Source organism: Scyliorhinus torazame, chromosome 13, assembly GCF_047496885.1.
Source record: "Scyliorhinus torazame isolate Kashiwa2021f chromosome 13, sScyTor2.1, whole genome shotgun sequence".
Lineage (NCBI taxonomy): Eukaryota > Metazoa > Chordata > Chondrichthyes > Carcharhiniformes > Scyliorhinidae > Scyliorhinus > Scyliorhinus torazame.
The window spans coordinates 131,997,605-132,021,668 of NC_092719.1; the positions used below are offsets into that span (position 1 = coordinate 131,997,605).

A 24,064-nucleotide genomic window follows, 5' to 3' on the forward strand; every position below is an offset into this window, starting at 1 on the left:
TCCATTCAGTATTCTCTCTACGTCTCTCACCATAAGATTCCCCTTTAAATCCACCTCTAAAATATTTTGCTGTTCCTGGCAGTATTTGTTTCTTTGGCTTGATAACTATTTTTGTCTGATTACACCTCTGAAAAATGCTTAGGCTCCCGATTTTTTTAATTGAAAGCATAATATAAATGAACATTGTTGGTGTTGTACTTGTTTGTAATGGAGGGTGATTAATTAATTACTCAACTAATTGTTTTAATGGTGCTCAAGTGCTTTGTTGTGATTAAATACCCCACTATTCAGACCTAAGGTTGCAGCTGGTGCAGGTCAACAAAGGGGCAGAATACATTGCTAAAAGGCATGAGGTTGAAATCATTGTTGATTTAAGGGTATAGCTAGGGATTTTCAAAGTGGGATACATTAGATCAACAGATTTCTCCCAAGCTCGTATTAAGCATACTGTGCACTGTGAGCGGTTTCTAGAAAATTCTGTATTTTTTAAAATATAAATTTAGAGTACCCAATTCATTTTTTCCAATTGAGAGGCAATTTAGCGTGGCCAATCCACCTAACCTGCACATCTTTGGGTTGTGGGGGCGAAACCCAAGCAAACACAGGGAGAATGTGCAAACTCCACACGGACAGTGACCCAGAGCCGGGATCGAACCTGGGACCGCGGCGCCGTAAGGCAGCAGTGCTACTCACTGTGCCACCGTGCTGCCTAGAAAATTCTGTATTGGCCTACTGGCATATTATACCTGTTACTCTAGTTGAATAAAAATGGTTCCTGCAGTGATACACCTATTGGGCAGACAAAAATCACCTTTCAGAAGTAGGATAGGGGAGTCTACAGTGGAGAGACTCCTTGGGGTTGTATCAATATTTGGAGAGAATCCTTGGATTTACCAATATTTGAAGCGGGGTCTCCAGATTGAATCAATATTAGAAGGGTGTCAATATTTACCTAGAAATACATAATAGTTTTCAAACTGTTGATAACACTCTACTGCCAAACCTTGTAGTGTAGACCTCTTGTTCTTCATAAACCTTTCGTCAAATTTGTGTTTTTTTACTCTGGAACCATAGATTTGATTCTAGCGAGTAACAATTTTAAATGTTACAAATGGTTCCCCACCCTTCCCCTTATCGCTGAACTCCACCAGCATTCACAGAAATAAGTTAAAGCATTATTACAGCAAACAATTCCTCGCTAAACTAAACAGATCAGGTCTCACTGCAACATTTGTAATGGATTTTATTTCAATTTTAATAGATCTGTGGCCGCCTTCTTTGCAACTTGTAGAATAATCTTTAACAGAATTGCTGATAGGACGAAGTGACATGGGTAAGAATGTTGGTAGCATTCAAATGAATCAGGCTGAATTTAATATGTAGGCTAAGGATTTTAACAACGGTAAATTAATGTAAATTAATGTTCTTGGCATTATTAAAGTGTATACTCAATAAAGACATTCAATAACAAAGGGAAAGGATTACTTACTGACTATTAATTTATCGGCCCATCCAGTCTGCACCAGGAAAACTACACGAAATCTACACTAATCCCATTTTCCAGCACTTGGCTCATATCCTTGAATGTTATGACATTTCAAGTACTCATCCACATACATTTTAAAGGTTTGAGGTTTCCCGCTTCTATTACCCTCCCAGGCTGTGCACTCCAGACTCCCACCACCCTCTGGGTAAAAAAGGTTTTACTCAAATCACTTCTAAGCCTCCTGCCCCTCACCTTAAAATTATGCATCCTAGTTATTGAACAGCTGCTTCCTATCCACCCTGTCTATACCCCTCAATTTTATACACCACAATCAGGTCCCCCTCAGCCTTCTTGCTGTATCCAGCCTCTCTTTATCTCAAATGCTCCATCCCAGGCTATATCCTGGTGAATCTCCTCTGTACATGCTCCAGTGCAATAACATCCATCCTGTAGTGAGGCGACCAGAACTGCACACAGTACTCCAGCTGTGGCCCAACTAAAGTTTTGTACAGCTGCAACATAACCTCCCTGCTCTTCTAATCTGTGCCACAACTGATAACGGCAAGTGTCCAGTCTGCCTTCTTAACTACCCTATTAACCTGTCCTGCTGCCTTCAGGAATCCCAAGATCCCTCTGAGCTTTCTAGTGTCTTGCCATTCATTGAGTACTCCCTTGTCTTAATATTCCTTACAAAGTGTACCACTTCTCATTTTTCAAGATTAAATTCCATCTGCCATTGATTGATGTGCCCATCTGACCAACCCACCTATATCTCCAGCAACTTAAGAGCTTCTTCCTCACTGCCAATCTTCTTGCCATCCACAAACTTACTTAACATTCCCCCACATGCTGATCTATATCATTTATATATATCATGAACAATAAGGGACACTGTGGTGCACCACTGGACACCTGCCTCCAGTCACACAAACAGCCTTCTACCACCACCCTCAGCCAGTTTTGGATCCAATTTTCTAAGTTACCCTGGATCCCATGTGCTTTTAACTTCTTTATCAGTTTCCCATGTGGGATCTGGTCTAAGGCTTTGCTGAAATCCATATAACTACATCAACTGCACTCCCCTCATCTACACACCCAGTCACCTCCTCGAAAAATTCAATCAAAGTTGTTAGGCATGACCTCCCTCTGCCAAAGCCATGCTCACTATCCATAATCAAACCTTGTCTCTCCAAGTGGAAATTAATTCTCTCCTTCAGAATTTTCTCCAATAATTTCCCACCACTGATGTGAGACTCACTGGTCTGTAATTCCCTGGTTTATCTTCATCATTCTTCTTGAAAAGTGGAACCACATTTGCTGTCCTCCAATTCTCTGTCACCTCCCCTACGGCCAGAGCAGAATTAAACATTTGGTCAGAGCCCCTGTAATTTCCTCCCTTGCCTCCCAAAGCTGCCTGGTATGCAATTAATTCGGACCTGGTATTTGTGCACTTTTAAGCCTCCAATACCTCCCCATTCCCTATGTCAAACTGTTCAAGAACCTCATAGTTTCTGTCCCCGAATTCTGTCCCTACATCCTCCTTTTCCTAAGTGAAGACAGATGTGACGTACTTGTTTAATACCCTACAAATGTACTCAGGCTCCATGCACAGATTGCCCCCTTGGTGTCTAATGAGCCCTACTCGTTCCCTGGTTATCCTCTTCCCCTTAATATATTTATAGAATATCTTGGGATTCTCCCTATTCCTACCCGCCAGTGCTTTTTAATTCTCCTCTTTGCTCTCCTCATTGCTTTCTTATTTTTGGAAAATATTTTTTTGTAGGTATTTTCAAATATATACAGAACAGAAACAAGCAAACAACAACAGCAACAATTAACCACGCACAATTGGCCCAATTTCCCCATCCACCCCTCCTTTTACATCCAGCACCACCCCCCAAACCCAAACCTTCAGCCACCCCCTTCTGTTGCCCCCCCAACTGATGTGCTCCTGTCCCTTAAAGGAGTAACTGAACAGTGAACCCCTCCTCCACCCCTCTTATGGTGAACTTGATTTTTTGTAGGTGGAGGAACTCTGCCAAGTTGATCATCCACACCTGTGCTTTTGGTGGCCCCGAGTCCTACGAGCACAACAAGATCTGTCTCCAGGCTATCAGGGAGGCAAAGGCTATCACATCAGCCTCTCTCCTCCCCGCTGCACTCCCGGATCCTCCGACACCCCAAATAGCGCCACCCACGGGCTCGGCACCACCTCCATCCATTAGCAAACTTTTTCCAGAACCCGTCCAACTTCCAGAACATATGGCCATGGTTCACCAGACTCCCTGCACACCACCCACACCTATCTTCCACCTCATCCTAGACCCTGTCATGTGATCCCAATGCACCACCTTAAACTGTATGAGACTAGCTGCCAATATGCCCCGGAGTGTTGTCGGGTCCGTCGTCGTGCTACATGGCGGACGCAGCCCGTGTACCTGGCTGGCGAAATAGTGCCAATCCCTTTGGCCAGCTCGCGCACCCTAGACCCCCCCCCACAGTGCCCCCAGCCCCAAATAATGATCCCCCTGCCTGCTGATCGGCCCTCTCCCGACTGTGGCGGTGCTGGACTGAGTCCACAGCTGCCACGCTGAATTCCCAACGGCTGAGACCTTGAGGGACCCATGCCATTGGGAACTCGGCCGGTCGGGGGCAGGGCATCAGGGGGCGGGCCTCAGGCAATGTACTGAAGCTGTCGATACGTGGCGTGGCATAATCCTAGAGTATGCTGCTTTGGAGGGGGCGGAGGATCGTGAAAGCGGTGCCATCCCCGATTTGGTCAGAAACATGGACTGTCCAGCCGTTCGCCGAACCCGGTTTCGGCGTCGGCGACTGGAGAATCCAGCCCCTTAGCTTTCTTTAAAATGAGTGAGACAGACGCCTGACACAGCGTGGGGGTGAAGCTCACCCAACCCAATCAATTCAATGTACATCTCCACTAGCAGGGGCCCCAGCTCCGATCCAAAACTCTAATAATTCTCAGCAGGGAACCCATCCGGGCCCAGGTCCTAGCCCAACTGCATTGCACCCACACACTCCATAACCTCCCCAGACTCTGTACCCTCATCGCATGCACCCTCAGGAAATCCAGCTCATCCAAAAACTACCTCATGTCCTCATCCCCTGCGTAGGCTCCAAACAATACAACGTCCAAAAAATTTCTCAAACACCATAACTAACCTCCCGCCCCCAGCTCTATTACCAGCTTGCCACCTCCCTCCCTCATTCGCCCAATCTCCCTCACCACGGCCTGCCTCAACCCATGTGCAAGCATTCTGTTCTCTTTCTCCCCATACTCGTACACTGCCCTATTGGCCCTGCGCAGCTATCCCACCACCTCCCCCGCCAACATTAGCACAAACTCCATTTGGAGCTTCTGCCTCTCCTTCAGCAGCACCTCTTCAGGAGCCAGTGAGTACCTCCAGACCACCACCAGAATGGCCTCCACCAGCTTCAGCCTCTCCGCTCGTCACGCCATCACTCTATGCGCCCTAATTGAAATAAATTTGCCTCTAACCACTGCCTTCAACCCCTCCTTTAACGTAGCCACTGAGATCTCCCCCATCTTCTTATGCTCCACATAAGAACATAAGAACTAGAAGCAGGAGTAGGCCTCTGGCCCCTCGAGCCTGCTCCACCATTCAATGAGATCATGGCTGATCTTTTGTGGACTCAGCTCCACTTTCCGGCCTGAACACCATAAACCTTAATCCCTTTATTCTTCAAAAAACTATCTATCTTTATCTTAAAAACATTTAATGAAGGAGCCTCTACTGCTTCACTGGGCAAGGAGTGGAGCAAAGAGAGGCCGAGGGTGAAGAAATGCTCATTGTTCCACACCTCCACAAGGGGTAATCCTGGATTGATTTTTCTGTCCTGGGCAAGGCACTGTTGGTGGGGGTGGTTAGGACCAAGTATTCAGCGATCATGGTGTCTGACCACATGCCACATTGAGTGCATTTGAGGGTAGAGGAGGCAAACTCCCAGAGACCACAGTGGAGTTTGTATGTGGGATTATTGGCCAATAAGGAAGTCTGTGAGAAGATTGGGTGGCTATTTGGAACCAACTATTTGGAATACAATGTTGACAAATGTGAGGTTATCCATTTTGGAAGGAATAACAGCAAAAGGGATTATTATTCAAATGATAAAATATTAAAACATGCTGCTGTGCAGAGAGACCTGGGTGTGCTAGTGCATGAGTCGCAAAAAGTTGTTTTACAGGTGCAACAGGTGATTAAGAAGGCAAATGGAATTTTGTCCTTTATTGCTAGAGGGATGGAGTTTAAGACTAGGGAGGTTATGCTGCAATTGTATAGGGTGTTGGTGAGGCCACATCTGGAGTATTGTGTTCAGTTTTGGTCTCCTTACCTGAGAAAGGACATATTGGCACTGGAGGGAGTGCAGAGGAGATTCATTAGGTTGATCCCAGTGTTGAGGGGATTAGATTATGATGAGAGGTTGAGTAGACTGGGACTGTACTCATTGGAGTTTAGAAGGATGGGGGGGGGGATCTTATTGAAACATATAAAATTATGAAGGGAATAGATAGGATAGTTGCGGGCAGGTTGTTTCCACTGGTCGGGGAAAGCAGAACTAGGGGGCATAGCCTCAAAATAAGGGGAAGTAGATTTAGGACTGAGTTTAGGAGGAACATCTTCACCCAAAGGGTTGTGAATCTCTGGAATTCCTTGCCCAGTGAAGCAGTTGAGGCTCCTTCTTTGAACGTTTTTAAGAAAAAGATAGATATCTTTCTAAAGAATAAAGGGATTCGGGGATATGGTATACGGGCCGGAGAGTGGAGCTGAGCCCACAAAGATCAGCCATGATCTCATTGAATGGTGGAGCAGGCTCGAGGGGCCAGATGGCCTTCTCCTGTTCCTAGTTCTTATGTTCTTATGATATCTGGGAACACGACCAGCTGGAGATTCCCCTCCAAGTCACTCACCATCCTGACTTGGAAACTTATCACCATTTCTTCACTGCAACTGGGTCAAAATCATAGAACACCATCCCGAACAGCACTGGGGTGTACCTCTAACTCAGGTGCTACAGTAGTTAAAGAAGGCAGCTCACCACTACCTTCTGAAGGACAAATAGGGATGGGCAATAAATGCTGGCCTAGCCAGTGACACCAACATCCCATAAATGAATTTTTTTTAAAAAAATGTTTGCAGCACCACTGCTAGGTATAATGGCATTAGATACATTGCCATTTTTCATATATAACAGATAAAGACTTTGCTCAGTTTAACTGAAGGAACAGAGGTGTCTTGAGTTTTTGTTATTTTCAAAATTAGATAATTCATTAAAAGACCTGGCAAAGACTTTTCCAATCATAAAACAGTTACCTAGCAGTTCTTTCTCAACAAGTAACATATAATAAATGAGCAAGTGGGAACTGAGAGTAAAAATAAATTACATTTGATTGTGATTATACTTTAACTTCTAGCAACTGAATTTGAAACGAGTGAAAATTGAAATTGTGAAACTTACTTTTCTGCTATGTTTCTGCAGTGAAAATAATTTTAGACAGTCTTAACCAATTTTCAATGATTATTAGTCAGAAACACTAAACTATGGTACAAATTTATGCCAATCTGCATTTATTACAGAGGCCTCACTGATAGTTCATTTTCAAAACACGTCACGGTGGTGGGTGAATCAAGTCACTTTTAGGGTCAAAGTTGAGGAGCTTCACTTAAGGTTACTTTTCCATTGGGATAATCTCCTGGGATTGTTTAATAGTACATAGGATGCCTAGAAGGAAAAAGTAGCTCACTTCCTGATGCTTTTCTCACTCATATTGATGGGTACAAAAGGCAGCAGAAAGTCAAATAAAAAAACTTCCATCAAGTGAAAGTGCAAACTCAGGATATTGGTGCGTGCAATAAAGAAAATCTAGCTGCACAAAAGATTGCAGAAATAGGGGTTGGGTGAGTGACATTATCCAAGGATCTGTAAACAAGAATTAAAATTCTGAATTCATCATATGGCCCAACAGGCATGTCAGTGAGGATAGGGTTAAAGAACAAATAAACTTACTACAGGACAACCAGTCAGGTCCTATATTGATAAAAGCACGAGTAAGGATTTCATTAACCATGAGAAATTAGGTAAGATTTTGAAGAACTGGGCATAATCAGCATTGAAGATGGGCAGGATTGGGAGTTTGAACCTCAGCTGTGGATCGAACACCACGTGAGGTTGAATTTCAGGCTGAGCAAGCAATCAGCTGGGGTTCGACAGGATGGTTTCAGACTTGTTTCAGTGGCAGAAATTTCTGCTTCGGGGGTGGTTTACCATGTTACATTTATCAGAAAGATCAGGGGCGATACCAAAGGATGGTCGCATTTACAAAGGATGTTGGTGATTTTTAAGATTGGAGATTTTGGCAAGAGCTGTTTTGGTACTGCAGATAGCTGGAAACCCAACAGCTAAGATTCCTAGAGAGAATAGTGGGACACGCAAGCTTAGATATAGGTTGTAATTCAGGAAATATGTAAAAAGGAAAGGGAGGCTAAAGACATATAGAAGTTGCAGAAGCTAGTGGGATCAAGTGTAGATTTTTGAGGATGGGATTGATGCCTCTAGTTTTGAGGGACTCGCAACAACGTTGATGCCAAGGAAGTCATGAACAAGAGAAGAATCTTGTCGAAAATCTTCGTTTTGTGAAGGCTGGTGAGGAAATGGAGAAAAACTACAGGTTGAGGTCTTTGAGAATAGGGTTTGGGAGGACATGGCCTCCTTCTGAGGGAGGCTGTATTATTTCAATCTTGAAGACAGATCTCAAAAAAATCTTTTGACCTCCTCAAATTCAGGTTTGAAGGGAGAATAAGTTGTTACCATGAAGGGAAAATGCTCTACAATTTGTTTTCCTCCATTGGCCCCTTAACTTTACATTTCTCTGACCTTGATACTGACATGATTTGTTCTTCACAGATGGTATTTTCACAGTCAAAAAATAATTCAACATAAATTTGAATAATTTTTGTTTTTTGTCATGACATGCATTTTAGTGACTTACCTCTTGAATTTTTGCTTTCTGTTGTTCAACAGCTTGGGAGCTTTCCTTTGAAGAAATGTCAACTTTTTTGTCTGTGCTGTTTGCTTTTGACGGTGCAGATGTTGTGGTGCTCTGTACTGCAGGTTTGGACTTCTCTTTGGCTGACTGTGACCTGTTTTGGATTGCATTCTGAGGCAGCTGTTGGCTCTCCCTTTGCCCAGGAGGTGTTTGCTGAGATTGTAGCTTATCCCCAACCAAAGGGCCTTGTTGTTTTATTGGCATGGGCTGTCCTGGTTTAGAAGTTGGTGGTTCTTTTTGTCGTGAGACTTGCTGACCTGGTGCTAAAGGGGCCTTTTGTTGCTGGACAGGGCCCGCTTGCTGTTGGCTAACCCCTTTCCTTTGTTGCACAGTGGCACCTGTTTGTCCTTGATGGTGTGGTGACATCGTTGGCTTTGATGCTGATGTTGGGACTGGTAGTGGTGCATCTCCCAAATTTCCAGACATCAGCCGTTGGGTCTGACAGTTCAGGCAAAGCCATTCCTTTTTCTATATGGACAAGAGAAACAAAGGATGATGTTAACTGGTGCAATACAATATGGATTTCTGAATTACCTATAAATTCTATGGCTTTGTGACTATTTCTAGTGTGCACTGGATATGATCTGAGCTTTAGTATCTCCAGTCATTCCCATAAACAACTTGTGCATCAGTACCAAATAGTTGCCAAAATGTTACGGTGCCCTGGGATCCATAGCAAGAGGACTCAATATTTGGATGCTGTGAATATGACCTACACATTTACCCTATCCACTACTAGGCAGACTTTAAAGAATTCAAAGGAGTAAAGACATAAAATGCTGGATCTATTCAGCAGTTCAGATGAAAGGTCACTGAACTGAAATGCCAACTCGGACTCTCTTTCCACAGATGCTGCCAGACCTAATGAGAATTTGCAGCATTTTCTGTTTTTATTTTAGATTTACAGCATCTACAGTATTTTACTTTTGTGATAAGAACTCCAGTCAGAAGAGACAATCTCTTCCGTAAATCATCCGCTTAATTTACTTGGAATGCAACGGCTGCACAGATTGCCATTTTCACAGAAAGTTCTATCTTTTTCCTATTGCTCCGCAAAACATCAAAAATAAGTAAGCAAACCTTTCCATTGATATGGGCCTAGATTCACTTTACAACAAAAAATATTTAAATTAATTAACTAGTGAATATGGCTGGACAGGTGATGTGCTGTTGCTGTATGATGATGGAACTGGTGGATCCCATTGAGACCGTCAGTGACCACATCTGCAGCAAGTGTTGGCTGCTCGAGGAATTTCGGCTCAGAATTGATGAGCTGGAGACCGAGCTGCACACACTGCGGCACATCAGGGAGGGGGAACATTACCTGGACACTTTGTTTCAGGAGGCAGTCACACCCGGTAGAATAAGTTCTGTTAATTCGGACAGTGGTCAGGGACAGAGCGGTGTGACTGCAAGGGAGGCAGGTAGGGGGATCCTGAGTTTAGGAGTTGAGGAGCCTCAGCCCTTGACCTTGTCCAACAGGTATGAGGTACTTGTTCCCTGTGTGGATGAGGAAGAGGGCTGTAGGGAGGATGCGTTGACTGACCACTGCACCGTGGTACAGGAAGCCATTCAAGAGGGGGGAGCAAAAAGACAAGTGGTAGTTGTAGGGGATTCTATAATTAGGGGGATTGTTGGCATCCTTTGTAAGCCAGATCGAGAGTCCCGCATGGTATGTTGCCTGCCCGGTGCCATGGTGAGGGACATCTCTGATCGGCTTGAAAGGATTTTGGAGAGGGAGGGGGAGGATCCAGTTGTTGTGGTCCACGTTGGGACTAACAACATAGGTAAGACTAGGAAAGAGGACCTGTTTGGGGATTATCAAACACTAGGGACTAAATTAAAGAGCAGGTCCTCCAGGGTTATAATCTCTGGATTACTACCCGAGCCACGTGCCAATTGGCATAGGGTTGAGAAAATTAGAGAAGTTAACACGTGGCTAAAGGAGTGGTGCGGGAAAGAGGGATTCCATTTCATGGGGCATTGGCATCAGTACTGGGGCAGGAGGGACCTGTACCGTTGGGACGGTCTTCACCTGAACCATTCTGGGACCAGTGTTCTAGCGAATAGGATAAATAGGTTGGTCACAAGGACTTTAAACTAGCAAGTTGGGGGGCAGGGAGGTGTAAAGCTATGGACAGTATAATGGTTAATGGAGATCAAGGCAGCATGTTACATGACAGTTTATTATGTAGAGATATGGGTTCAAAGACAAGGAAAATTAGGAGAAAGGGTAAGAGGAAAAATAAATTGCGAAAAGTTACTGATCAAGGTGTTAGGATTCATAACAAAGACATAAAAAACAGCATAAGTGTACTTTACCTGAATGCTCGTAGTATACGAAATAAGGTAAATGAGTTGATGGCGCAAATCATCGTGAATGACTACGATTTAGAGGCCATTACTGAAACATGGTTAAAAGATGGTCACGACTGGGAGTTAAATATCCATGGGTACCAGACTATACAAAAGGATAGAATGGACGGTAAGGGCGGTGGTGTAGCTTTGTTGTTTAAGGATGGCAACCGGGCAATAGTAAGGGATGATATTGGTGCTATGGAGGACAAAGTTGAATCAATTTGGGTGGAAATCAGGAATAGTAAGGCGAAAAGGTCACTGATAGGAGTAGTCTATAGGCCACCAAATAGTAACAGGATGGTAGGGCAGGCAATAAGCAAAGAAATAACGGATGCATGTAGAAATGGTACAGCGGTTATCATGGGAGATTTTAATCTGCATATCGATTGGTTTAACCAGGTTGGTAAAGGCAGCCTTGAGGAGGAGTTTATAGAATGTGCCCGGGATAATTTCCTGGAACAGTATGTAATGGAACCTACAAGGGAACAAGCGGTCCGAGATCTGGTCCTGTGTAATGAGGCAGGATTGATTAATGATCTCATAGTTTTGGGTCCTCTTGGAAGGAGCGACCACAATATGGTGGAATTTAAAATACAGTTGGGGGATGACAAGGTAAAATCAAACACTAGTGTTTTGTGCTTAAACAAAGGCGATTACAATGGGATGAGAGAAGAACTAGCTAAGGTAGACTGGGAGCAAAGACTTCATGGTGAAGCAGTTGAGGAACAGTGAAGAACCTTCCGAGCGATCTTTCACAGTGTTCAGAAAAGGTTCATACCGACAAAAAAGAAAGACGGTAGAAAGGGGAAAAATCGACCGTGGATATCTAAGGAGGTGAGGGAGAGTATCAAATTGAAGGAAAAAACATACAAAGTGGCAAAAATTAGTGGGAGACTAGAGGACTGGGAAGTCTTTAGGGGACAACAGAAAGCTACTAAAAAAGCCATGAAGAAGAGTAAGGTAGACGATGAAAGTAAACTGGCTCAGAACATAAAAGCAGATAGTAAAAGCTTCTACAAATATATAAGACAAAAAAGAGTGACTAAGGTAAATATTGGTCCTTTGGAAGATGAGAAGGGAGATGTAATAATAGGAGACGGGGAAATGGCTGAGGAGCTGAACAGGTTTTTACGGTCAGTCTTCACAGTGGAGGAAACAAATAACATGCCAGTGACTGATGGAAATAAGGCTATGATAGGTGTGGACCTTGAGATGATTGTAATCACTAAGGAGGCAGTATTGGGCAAGCTAATGGGGCTAAAGGTAGACAAGTCTCCTGGCCCTGATGGGATGCATCCCCGAGTGTTAAAAGAGATGGCTAGGGAAATTGTAAACGCACTAGTGATAATTTATCAAAATTCACTAGACTCTGGGGTGGTCCCAGAGGATTGGAAAGTAGTAAATGTGACACCACTGCTTAAAAAAGGAGGTCGGCAGAAAGCGGGTAATTATAGGCCGGTAAGCTTAAATACGGTTGTAGGAAAAATGCTGGAATCTATCATTAAGGAGGAAATAGCAGGGCACCTGGAGGGAAATTGTCCCATTGGGCAGACGCAGCATGGGTTCACAAAGGGTAGGTCGTGTCTGACTAATTTGGGAGAATTTTTGGAGGCCGTTACCAGTGCAGTAGATAACGGGGTGCCAATGGATGTGGTATATCTGGATTTCCAGAAAACTTTTGACAAGGTGCCACACAAAAGGTTGCTGCATAAACTAAAGATGCATGGCATTGAGGGTAAAGTGGTAGCATGGGTAGAGGATTGGTTAACTAACAGAAAGCAGAGAGTGGGGATAAATGGGTGTTTCTCTGGTTGGCAACCTGTAACTAGTGGGGTCCCTCAACGATCAGTGTTTGGCCCGCAGTTGTTCACAATTTACATAGACGATTTGGAGTTGGGGACCAAGTGCAATGTGTGAAAGTTTGCAGATGACACTAAGATGAGCGGTGAAGCAAAAAGTGCAGAGGATACCGGAAGTCTGCAGAACGATTTGGATAGGTTCGGTGAATGGGCTAGGGTCTGGCAGATGGAATTCAATGTTGCCAAGTGTGAGGCAATCCATTTTGGGAGGAATAACAGCAGAATGGATTATTATTTAAACAGTAAGATGTTAAAACATGCTGCTGTGCAGAGGGACCTGGGTGTGCTGGTGCACGAGTCGCAAAAAATTGGTGTGCAGGTGCAACAGGTGATTAAGAAGGCTAATCGAGTTTTGTCTTTTATTGCTAGAGGGATGGAGTTCAAGACTAGTGAGGTTATGCTGCAATTGTATAAGGTGTTGGTGAGGCCGCATCTGGAGTATTGTGTTCAGTTTTGGTCTCCTTACCTGAGAAAGGACATATTGGCACTGGAGGGAGTGCAGAGGAGATTCACTAGGTTGATCCCAGAGTTGAGGGGATTAGATTATGACGAGAGGTTGAGTAGACTGGGACTGTACTCATTGGAGTTTAGAAGGATGCGGGGGGGGGATCTTATTGAGACATATAAAATTATGAAGGGAATAGATAGGATAGATGCGGGCAAGCTGTTTCCACTGGTCGAGGAAAGCAGAACTAGGGGGCATAGCCTCAAAATAAGGGGAGGTAGATTTAGGACAGAGTGTAGGAGGAACTTCTTCACTCAAAGGGTTGTGACTCTCTGGAATTCCTTGCCCAGTGAAGCAGTTGAGGCTCCTTTTTAAACGTTTTTAAGAAAAAGATAGATGCCTTTCTAAAGAATAAAGGGATTCAGGGATATGGTGTACGGGCCGGAGAGTGGAGCTGAGTCCACAAAGATCAGCCATGATCTCATTAAATGGCGGAGCAGGCTCGAGGGGCCAGATGGCCTACTCCTGTTCCTAGTTCTTATGTTCTTATGTACAAGTCAGTATTGCTGAACCGACCGGTGTTAACCTTTGAAAAAATAGATGATATCATTCTGCCTCTCTCACTGCCTCTTTGTTTTATCCAATTAGGATAAAAAAGACAGATGTTTAATCCTCTGTCACTTCCTCAGTTTCCTGGATCTAGTATTGGTTCAAAAATTGCCAATTATGTCGCCCCACGGATGTATGAAAAGTTACAGAACAGTGTATCCTCTGGGTCTCAAATATATATTTTATTTCTTATTTGACACATTTTTTAACATTCTCAAGAATATAGGGGGCGGAATTGTCCCCCTCCCCACGCCGGGTGGGAGAATTGCCCGGGTGTCGCGTGAATCCCGCCACGCGCCCCAACACACGCACGCGATTCTCTCCCCCCCCCCCCCTCCAAACCAGGGCCGTGAGAATCACACCTGGCCACTCGGAAAATCGGCGCTCGATGTTTGCAAAAGGCGAGCGGCGGTTCTCCTGCCCGGATGGGACGAGCGGCCGCACCAACAGAACATGTTCCCGCCGGCGCCGTCCACACCTGGTCACTGCCGGCGGGAACTGCGCCGGAATGCTGGGGGAGCGGGCGGCCTGTGGGGGGGGCTTCCTGCACCGGGGGGGGGGGGCCTCCGACGGGGTCTGGCCCGTGATCGGTGCCCACCGATCGGCGGGCCGGCTTTTCTAAAGGAGGATCTCCTTTCCTCCGCCGCCCTGCAGGATCCATCCGCCATCTTCTTGCGGGGCGGCCTCGGGGAGGACGGCAACCGCGCATGCGCGGGTGACGTCATTTACGTGACGCCGGCCGCATCATCGACGGGGCGCCGCTTTTTACGCGGCGCCGAGGCCCAGCGCGTGTAAAATACGCGACGCCGCACCTCTCCCCCCCCCCCCCCCCCCCGGGGACGGGAAAATAGGGGGCTGGGAGCGGGCTCCGCACCAGAGTGAAACACTCCGGTTTTCACTCCGGTGTCGGGACTTTGTCTCCATTTTGGAGAATTGCGGCCAGGGAGTGGCACACTTAATCCCAGGATTTCAGCCAAGTATAGCTGTAATTTTCATGCTTTGTCCATTTGAAATGAGTGACTATGATCAATGTTGACTTTGCCTGGAGGAAAAAGCATTTTGAGCCATGGGACTGGTAGTTAGAGCATTTTGAGCTATGGTACTTGTAGTTACATTTCTGTCACTAATACTGAGGGTAATTTAAGATGATGGATCTAAGATGATGCGTACTAAATTCACTCAAGTCTAATGATTCAAAGGTGTATTTATCCTCTAACATTTTGGACACTAAATAATAACCAGAGTGACAAGGCAGCATTGATATTTTTGCAACTGGGTACTTTTCATTAGTAAAACTGGCAAATGTACCTGAAAGTTTGGCTTATTTCCAGTCCTGCAGTGTCACTCCACATCAATTGAGCACCCCCAATCCAGGACAGGACGAGGCAGGGACGTCCCAATCCTACCTTTTATATACTTTTGCGAGTTTGTCACAGAACTTTTGCCACCCCGGAGAAAAGGAACTGCAAACATAACCTCTTCCAACCCAATAAGATGCACAGCAGGAGCGCTCCAAGGCTCCTTAGACAGCACCTTCCAAACCCACGACCGCTACCCTCTTGAATGATAAGAGCAGCAGATACCTGGGAACCCCCACCACATGGAGTTATCCATCCAAGTCACTCACCACAGTGACTCGGAAATATATTGCCATTCCTTCACTGTCACGGGGGTAACATCCTGGAACTCCCTCCTGAACAGCACTGTGAGTGATTTCTACACCCATAGACTGCACTGGTTCAAGACAGCAGCTCACACCACCTTATGAAGGGCAACTAGGAATGGGCAATAAACGCTGGCCTAACCAGTGAAGCCCACATCCTGTAAATTAACTATTTTTTAAATTAAAAAAATAAGCATTTATGCAGCATTAATTTGGTGGATAGTTTGTTATTACAATTGTGGTATGGTCAATAAAATTCACATGATCCTCCTCTAACTACTTCCAATGTTGTTCATTAAGTTGCCAACTGAGTGACCTGGACAGCCTGAGAATGAGATCTTGCTCAAATATTAAGGGAAAATGCAATGATAAGAGGCTTGGAATCAGACCCTAGGTACCATCATCTTTAGCAGAATGACCAGCTCAATACTGTACATAGCATATCACACCAGACAGAAAAACAGTTCCATCCCTTCATTCGTGACGACTGCTGCAAAATGTTCAAACTATTGCCCATATTCTGGTCATGTCGCCATATCCAGGCAACGTGCAAAGCAGTCCAGGAGATGTCCTTCTCCTCCACTCATCAATTGCACAGAAACTATGCTAAACTAATTACTTCAACCCTCTGTGACATGCAAACATGGTCAAACCAAGAATGTCAGCCCGATCAATGCACTTCTTCCACAACCACCAGAAATAAGAATGTGAATGCATTTTCTTGATGTTCTAGTAAACATATCAAAAATAAAATTGCTTTATAATAAATATATACATCCATATGTATGCAGTTACAAATACAAAGTTTATAAGATTCTGATATATTGGGACTGTCTCTGGTAAAATGGAAGAATACATGACCTACTTTTTGAAGACATCCAAAAGCAAGTTTGTGTGGCATGGTGGTCCTTGATTTAAGGACCAGGGTACCTCTAGCTCAACAGTAATTTAACTACCAATGTAAAGTTGGTGCCATAACATTGCTCATGACTTATTTGAGGATTCTAAAATTATATAATCTTGCAACCTAGTCTATTCAATATTTGGTTGTTAAAGGTTAATTGGGGCAGGGGAAGTTTGTTTCACTGCAAGTTGGTGCAGGATGTTCATACCTGTGATAACTGTGGGGTAGACTGTTAGTCTCCAAGTCTCAAAAGGTGGCGTTAGGAATGTCAAGCTTTATTCAATAGTGTCAGATTCTATTCAATACAATGTGGACAGCTGTTCAAGTGATTCCTGTAGCGACATAAAAAGAAATAACCCAATACAGACAGCTGCAGTGACTCAGAGGATAGTTCTTTTTCTAGGGCAAGCACAACTACGAGAATTGAATGAATTGCACCCTATTAACTGCAGGCTTACCCATGTGTGCATCTTTTTTTCATGTGCTTTCGCAGGTTGCAAAAAACGGTTTTGTGCAAATTTAATGAAGCATATTATGAAGCGCATTGTGACTCATTATAAATGAGAGAGAACAGTAGCCAACAACAGCAGTGGGCACCAGTGCCTGACAGTGTATATTTTGAGCACAAATCGATAAAAAGTGTTTGGAGCTCTTTTTTTTATGAAAAATGAGACATATTCTGATGATTACTTTTGAAGGGAAGCAGGAAAAATGATTGTCATACAGTAAGTTGCTATATGCAACATAAACAATGACCAGAATTTTCCAGCTGTTTCAATTCACTTTTCCCACGAGCAGCGCACCCCCGCACACAGAGCGGCATAGAGTGGCTTCAATGGGAAATCGCATTGACAAGCAACGGGAAGGCAGAATCCCCCCGCCAGTGGATGATGCACCGCCAAGAAACATATGGCTGGAAAACAGAAGAAGCCAGCCCAATGTTTCACATCTCATGCTTAATAAAATAAAAACAACGATTATGGTTATTTTGAAAGAGGAAACAAAGGGAAAGGCTAAAATAATCTTGACTCTAAAACCAATCACGATTTTTGAGAAGCACTTTCAGGGAGAAGGCAGTGTGCATGAATCAGCAAAGCCACAGCAAAAGCAACAGAGCAATCAAAGTCACCACCACATACCACTCTGGCAGTGTGTCAGTTCTGAGTCATTGCTGCAGTGAGAACAGTGATCAAGAATATCTTAAGTAGTGCATTTCATCAAGTTTTGCCATCTTCCGCCAAACCCAACTTTAGACACTTGTCTATGTGCATCTTTATATGGTGTCGAAATGATTTAACAACTGCTTCAGAGGAACAAATGTTCAGTGTGAAGGAGCCAGCCCTGGGGCTTGTGAAAATATGTGGGTTTGCAAATCTGCTACTAGGATAAGAGGGCCAAATCCACGGCAAGATGCTTTTATGATCTTAGCTTTCAGTTGTCTGCATTATGTAGTCCTGGATCCAAAGACATATTTAAAGGAAAGCTATATATGTATATAAGGGAGAAAAGAATAAAAAGATTTATTGATTGAATGAGATAAATTAAGATGGAAGGAGGCTATATCAGACATAAATACCAGCATAGATAATCTGAGCTGAATGGCCTGTTTCTGCACTGTTAATTATTTGTAATTCCATGTTAAATTTAACAAAAGAACATAAAAAGGAGTGGGATGGGGGCCATCCGGCCCCTCAAGCCTGCAGCACCATTCAATAAGATCATGGCTGATCTGATTAAAGCCATTACTCAACTTTTGTGCCTGCCCCTGTAACCCTTAAATCCCGTGTAGCTCAAAACTCTGTCCAACACAGCCTGAAATCCTTGAATATATTCGATGACCTAGGCTTCTCTGCTGTCTGGGATGGAGAATTTCAAAGATTACCGATCCTCAGAGAAGAACTTCTTTGTCACCTTCTTCCTAAATTGGAGATGACTTATTTTGAAATTGTGCCTCCTGGTTCTCAATTTCCACATGAGGGAAACAGTCTCAGCATCTACCTTGTCAAGCGCCCTAAGAATCATTTTTGTTTCAAAAGGGTCACCTCTCATACTTCTAAACTTCAATGAACAAACTCGCTCATTCTTTTCTCATAAGACAACCCCTTCATCCCAGGAATCAATCTAGTGAACCTTCTCTGAACTGCCTCCAATGCTAGTATAAAACTCCTTAAATCAGGAGACCAAAACTGTACCCAAATGCAATCTCACCAATGTCCTGTGCAACTGTGACAAGACTTCCCTACCATCATACTTCATACTAATATTCCATTTGCTTACATAATTACCTGTTGTACCTGTATGCTAACGGCTTGTGATTCATGGACAAGGATCGTTCTGCAGATTCTATTTAAATAATATTCTGCTTTTTTATTCTCTTGCCGGATTGGACAACCTTACATTTTTCTACATTTTCCTCCAGGTTTTTGCCCACTCACTTGACCAATCTATATCCCTTTGCAAGCTCTTTCTGTCCTCCTCCTGGCTGTCTCACAGATCTTAGTATCATCAGTAAATCTGGCTACAATACACTCAGTCCCTTCATGCAAGTCATGAATATAGGTTGTAAACATCTGAGATGACAGCACTGATCCCTGTTGCACTCCACTGGTTACAGTTTGCCAAGCTGAAACTGATCTACTGCTGACTCTCCGGTTTCTGGTTAGTTAGCACATCCTCTATCAATGCTAATATATTACCCCAAAAATGCCATGAGTTCTTTTACAGTGGAATAACCTTTTATGTGACACGTTATAGAATGTTTTTGGAAATCCAAATAACATGGGTTCTCTTTATCCACCCTGCTTGTTACATCCTCAAAGAACTCTGGCGAATTTGTTAGACACGATTTTCCTTTCATAAAACCATGGGGACTCTGCTTGATTGTACTATGATTTTCTAAATGTCCTACAGGTACTTACATAATAATGCATTTTCCCAATGACATATGTTAGGCTAACTTGCTTATAGTTCCCTGCATTCAGTCTCCTTCCTTTCTTGAGTAAAGTTGTTACATTTGAGTTTCTCTAATCCACTGGGACCTTCCCAAAGTCTAGGAAATTTTGTAAGATTACAACCATTGCGGGACTTCCGGGACACAATGTAGGGAGAGGAAGCACACAAAGTGGCTACCGTTAGGAACCTGATTTTTTTTACCCTCTATTCTGGCATGACAAATCGATTACGTTTTAAAAACCCAATAATTTAGTAGAATAGAGCTTCTACCCTAAGGAGATGCCCAGGAGAGACAAGAATAAAGATTCAGGATGAAATCTGTTGACAGATTCTGAAACCTCGCAGGATTCTTCTGGAAGTAAGATGGCGGGGTGGGTTCTCCTTTTCTGACCATTCTACTAATGCCATGGCTCTCGTTCACATTTTGGCGAGTGAACTAGAGAAACATCGTCAAAGTTTGGCGGTAGATCTTAAAAGATTGATTGAGGAGGCCTTGGTCCCTATTTTTTTATTCTTAGAAAGCATGAATAAGACCGTCACGGCTCATGGCGCCACAATTACAGGCATTGAGGCGGCATTAACAGATCACAGTGATCGGATCACTTCTCTAGAAGCTGATCTTACTTCAGTGCTCCAATGAAACAAATCATTGAAGGCCAAACTGAGTGACCTGGAAAGTAGATCCAGAAGGCGGAACATGCGCATTGGGATGGAGGGTCGCACCCTGACTGAATATTTTTCAGGCGTGTTTGGCAAGATGGTGGGTGAGGGTGTGTTCGCATCCGATTCCCCTCCCCCAGAGTTAGACTGAACAAAGAACAGGAACAAAGAAATGTACAGCACAGGAACAGGCCCTTCGGCCCTCCAAGCCCGTGCCGACCATGCTGCCCGACTAAACTACAATCTTCTACACTTCCTGGGTCCGTATCCCTCTATTCCCATCCTATTCATGTATTTGTCAAGATGCCCCTTAAATGTCACTATCGTCCCTGCTTCCACCACCTCCTCCGGTAGCGAGTTCCAGGCACCCACTACCCTCTGCGTAAAAAACTTGCCTCGTACATCTACTCTAAACCTTGCCCCTCTCACCTTAAACCTATGCCCCCTAGTAATTGACCCCTCTACCCTGGGGAAAAGCCTCTGACTATCCACTCTGTCTATGCCCCTCATAATTTTGTAGACCTCTATCAGGTCACCTCTCAACCTCCTTCGTTCCAGTGAGAACAAACCAAGTTTATTCAACCGCTCCTCATAGCTAATGCCCTCCATACCATGCAACATTCTGGTAAATCTCTTCTGCACCCTCTCTAAAGCCTCCACATCCTTCTGGTAGTGTGGCGACCAGAATTGAACACTGTACTCCAAGTGTGGCCTAACTAAGGTTCTATACAGCTGCAACATGACTTGCCAATTCTTATACTCAATGCCCTGGCCAATGAAGGCAAGCATGCTGTATGCCTTCTTGACTACCTTCTCCACCTGTGTTGCCCCTTTCAATGACCTGTGGACCTGTACTCCTAGATCTCTTTGACTTTCCCATTTTGACTGGGCCCACCATTCTCTGCGACCGAAGCCTTGATCTGGAGATTTGTCTCTTACAGTCATTGTATAATTCCATAGCTTCAAGGAAAAAGAACAGGCCCTTCACTGGACTGGAGAGCATGGAGATATAAAATGGGAAGGTCCCCCCATCATGCTGTACCAAGATCTGAGTGCGGACCTGGAAAAAAAAAGAGCTGCCTCCAATGGAGTGAAAGCCATCTTGTGTAAAAATGGAGTCAGATTCGGAATGATTTACCTGCCTCGCCTTTGAGTGATTATTGGGCTATTGGGGGGGGGGGGGGGGGGGCGGGGAGAAGACCGCATTTTTGATATGCCAGAAGATGCAAACTCCTTTGTTCGAAAGCTCAAATTTTGTTATCAGTTTATTGTTCTCTTACTCATTTCATTGTTGTTGTTGGGTTTGATAATTGAACACTAATGTGACATTGTAAACCACATAAGACTTTACTTTCGAGTTGGGAGTCTCCTCTTACAGAAGCGGAGATCGAAGGTTTTCGGCAGCTCTTCACAATTAGTCTGTGAGACTAGAATGAGCTTAGGGCATATAGTTAGTTGTGTTTTGTTAACTGTACGTTTTGGGATAGGGTATTTTATTTACTGTTTCAAGAGGCGTTATTGAAGTGGAGGGAAGTTTTAATGTTAGTTTGCTGACGGTGTTTGTGGGTTCTTTTTTGTTGAGTCGTTTGACTTGGCTCGATGGCCACCTTAGGTGGATTTCTTTACCTTTTTGGTGACCTTTGTTTGGCATTTTCTTTGGAAATGGCTGAGACGATAAAGGTATGCATAAGCATTTCAGGAGCAGATGGGCTGAGGTAGGACCAGAGGCAGACAATATTGTGTGAAAGATCTGATGGATAGGACAAGGTTTAGTATGGGATAAAAGAGTATTTCAAAGTTACCAACTGTTTGGTTCAACAGTTCGACAGTCGCTAAGGAAAAGGATGAAATCAGTTGGAAGGATACAAATTTTGTGGCAGGTGCCAAACACAAGATGGCTTCCATTCCATTGAAGGATCTTCTCAATGTTTTATTTGAAAAAATTGCACCTCGTCAAAGACTGAATTTCACACAAGGGGCAAAATTCTCCGTAATCGGCGCGATGTCCGCCGACCGGCGCCCAAAACGGCGCAAATCAGTCCGGCATCGCGCCGCCCCAAAGGTGCAGAATCCTCCGCATCTTGAGCGGCCGAGCCCTAACCTTGAGGGGCTAGGCCCACGCCTGAATGATTTCCGCCCCGCCAGCTGGCGGGAAAGGCCTTTGGTGCCCCGCCAGCTGGCACGGAAATGACATTGCCGGGCGGCGCATGCGCGGGAGCGTCAGCGGCCGTTCACGGCATCCCCGCGCATGCGCAGTGGAGGGGGTCTCTTCCGCCTCTGCCATGGTGGAGACCATGCGAAGGCGGAAGGAAAAGAGTGCCCCCCATGGCACAGGCCCGCCTGCGGATCGGTGGGACCCGATCGCGGGCCAGGCCACCGTGGGGGCACCCCCCGGGGCCAGATCGCCCCGCGCCCCCCCCAGGACCCGGAACCCGCCAGCACCACCTTGTCCCGCCGGTAAGAGAGGTTGTTTAATCCATGCCGGCGGGACAGGCATTCTAGCAGTGGGACTTTGGCCCATCCGGGCCGGAGAATCGCCGGGGGGGGCCCGCCAACCGGTGCGGCGCGATTCCGGCCCCCGCCGAATCTCTGGTGCCGGAGAATTCGGCAACCGGCGGGGGCGGGATTCACGCCAGCCCCCGGCGATTCTCCGACCTGGCGGGGGGTCGGAGAATCCCGCCCAAGTTGTCTGACAAAATAGAAACCGTTGAGGGGTCAAGAGGGATGGTGAAGAGATAGAGCTTAGCAGGAGCAAGAGGTGGGTATCTTGGATGAGATGAGCCCAGAGAAGGCATGACGAAGATAGGCCAGAAATAATGGTGGGGTTCTCAGGCCACGTCCGGAGAATCCTTCCAGAGGTCAATGGAGTGCTCCATTGTACGCAGCTCGCCTGTGGTGTTCTTGCGGCGGGCGGGGAGGGAGAATCCAGCCCAATATCAACAATAGCTTGCATATATAAAGCATCTTTATGGCAGCAAAAATTCCCAAAGCATTCAACAAGATAACTGGCAATATAAAAAAAGTGACATCAAGGCAGAGAATGTGATATCAGGGCAAATGGCCAAAACTAGAGATAAATATAGTCGTAAAGGAGTAAATGTTATGGTGGAAATGGAAGGATGTAGAAGAGGTGGCTGAACAGATAATCTTAATCTTCATAACAGAGAAGTCCATGAACTTCTTCCACTTGTCGTTGGAGGTGCGAAAGAAAGAATTGCATTTATATATAGCACCTGTCATGACCTCAGGACATTATGAAGCACTTGATAGGCAATTAAATACTTTTGAAGTACTGCTGTAATATAGGAAAAACAGCAGCAAATTTACTCACTGCTAAATCATGCAAACAGCAATGTGTCAATAACCAGGTAATTTGATTAAACTGTGTTGTTTGAAGGACAATTATTGGCCAGGGCACTGCAAGATCTTCCCTTTTGTTCTTCATACAATGCTGTGGAATCTTTGACATCCATCAGGGGAGTAGACGGGCCCTTTGTTTAATGGCTCTGAAAGACAGAAATTCCGACAGTGCAACGCACTCTCATAACCCCACTGGAGTATCAACTTGGATTATGTGTTCAAATTTCTGGAGTGGAATGTGAACCCTGAAGCAAGAGCACCATCACTGAGCCATGGATTGCATCTTCTGGTGGCGGCAGGGGAGAGGTGTTTAAGTTGGTAGTTGGTAATAGTGAAAAGCAGCTGAAGGTCATTAATACCCTCTTATCAGATGACAGACTTGAATTCTCTACTGAGGTATTTTTACAATGCATGCTGCAAATGTTTTGGGGTCAGTGCTAATTTTGATGTGTTTTAATGTTGGCAGCAATCTCCTATGCAGATGCTGAGAGGTAATGTGCACCATACTGTCAATGTGCAATGATGTCCAGAATGAGGAGTGAACAATTCCAAACTCTATCTGAAAATGCGTTGAAGAATACAGTGGAGTTGATTACCAGGGAATTTTATTGCCAATATATTTCATTTTTTTAAATGTTGCTGATATAAAACTAGTTTGACTTTAAGGAATTGTTAAGGTCCCTG

At 44.6% G+C, this 24,064-nt stretch overlaps 1 protein-coding gene across 1 annotated transcript in view; it reads right to left on the reverse strand.

The window, feature by feature from the left end:
• Positions 1–24,064, reverse strand: part of bsnb (bassoon (presynaptic cytomatrix protein) b) — a 766,513-nt gene that overhangs the window by 338,997 nt on the left and 403,452 nt on the right. Inside the window, exon 4 of the mRNA XM_072472164.1 lies at positions 8,514–9,038. Coding sequence (XP_072328265.1) covers positions 8,514–9,038 — 525 coding nt within the window. The remainder of the gene's footprint in view (positions 1–8,513; positions 9,039–24,064) is intronic.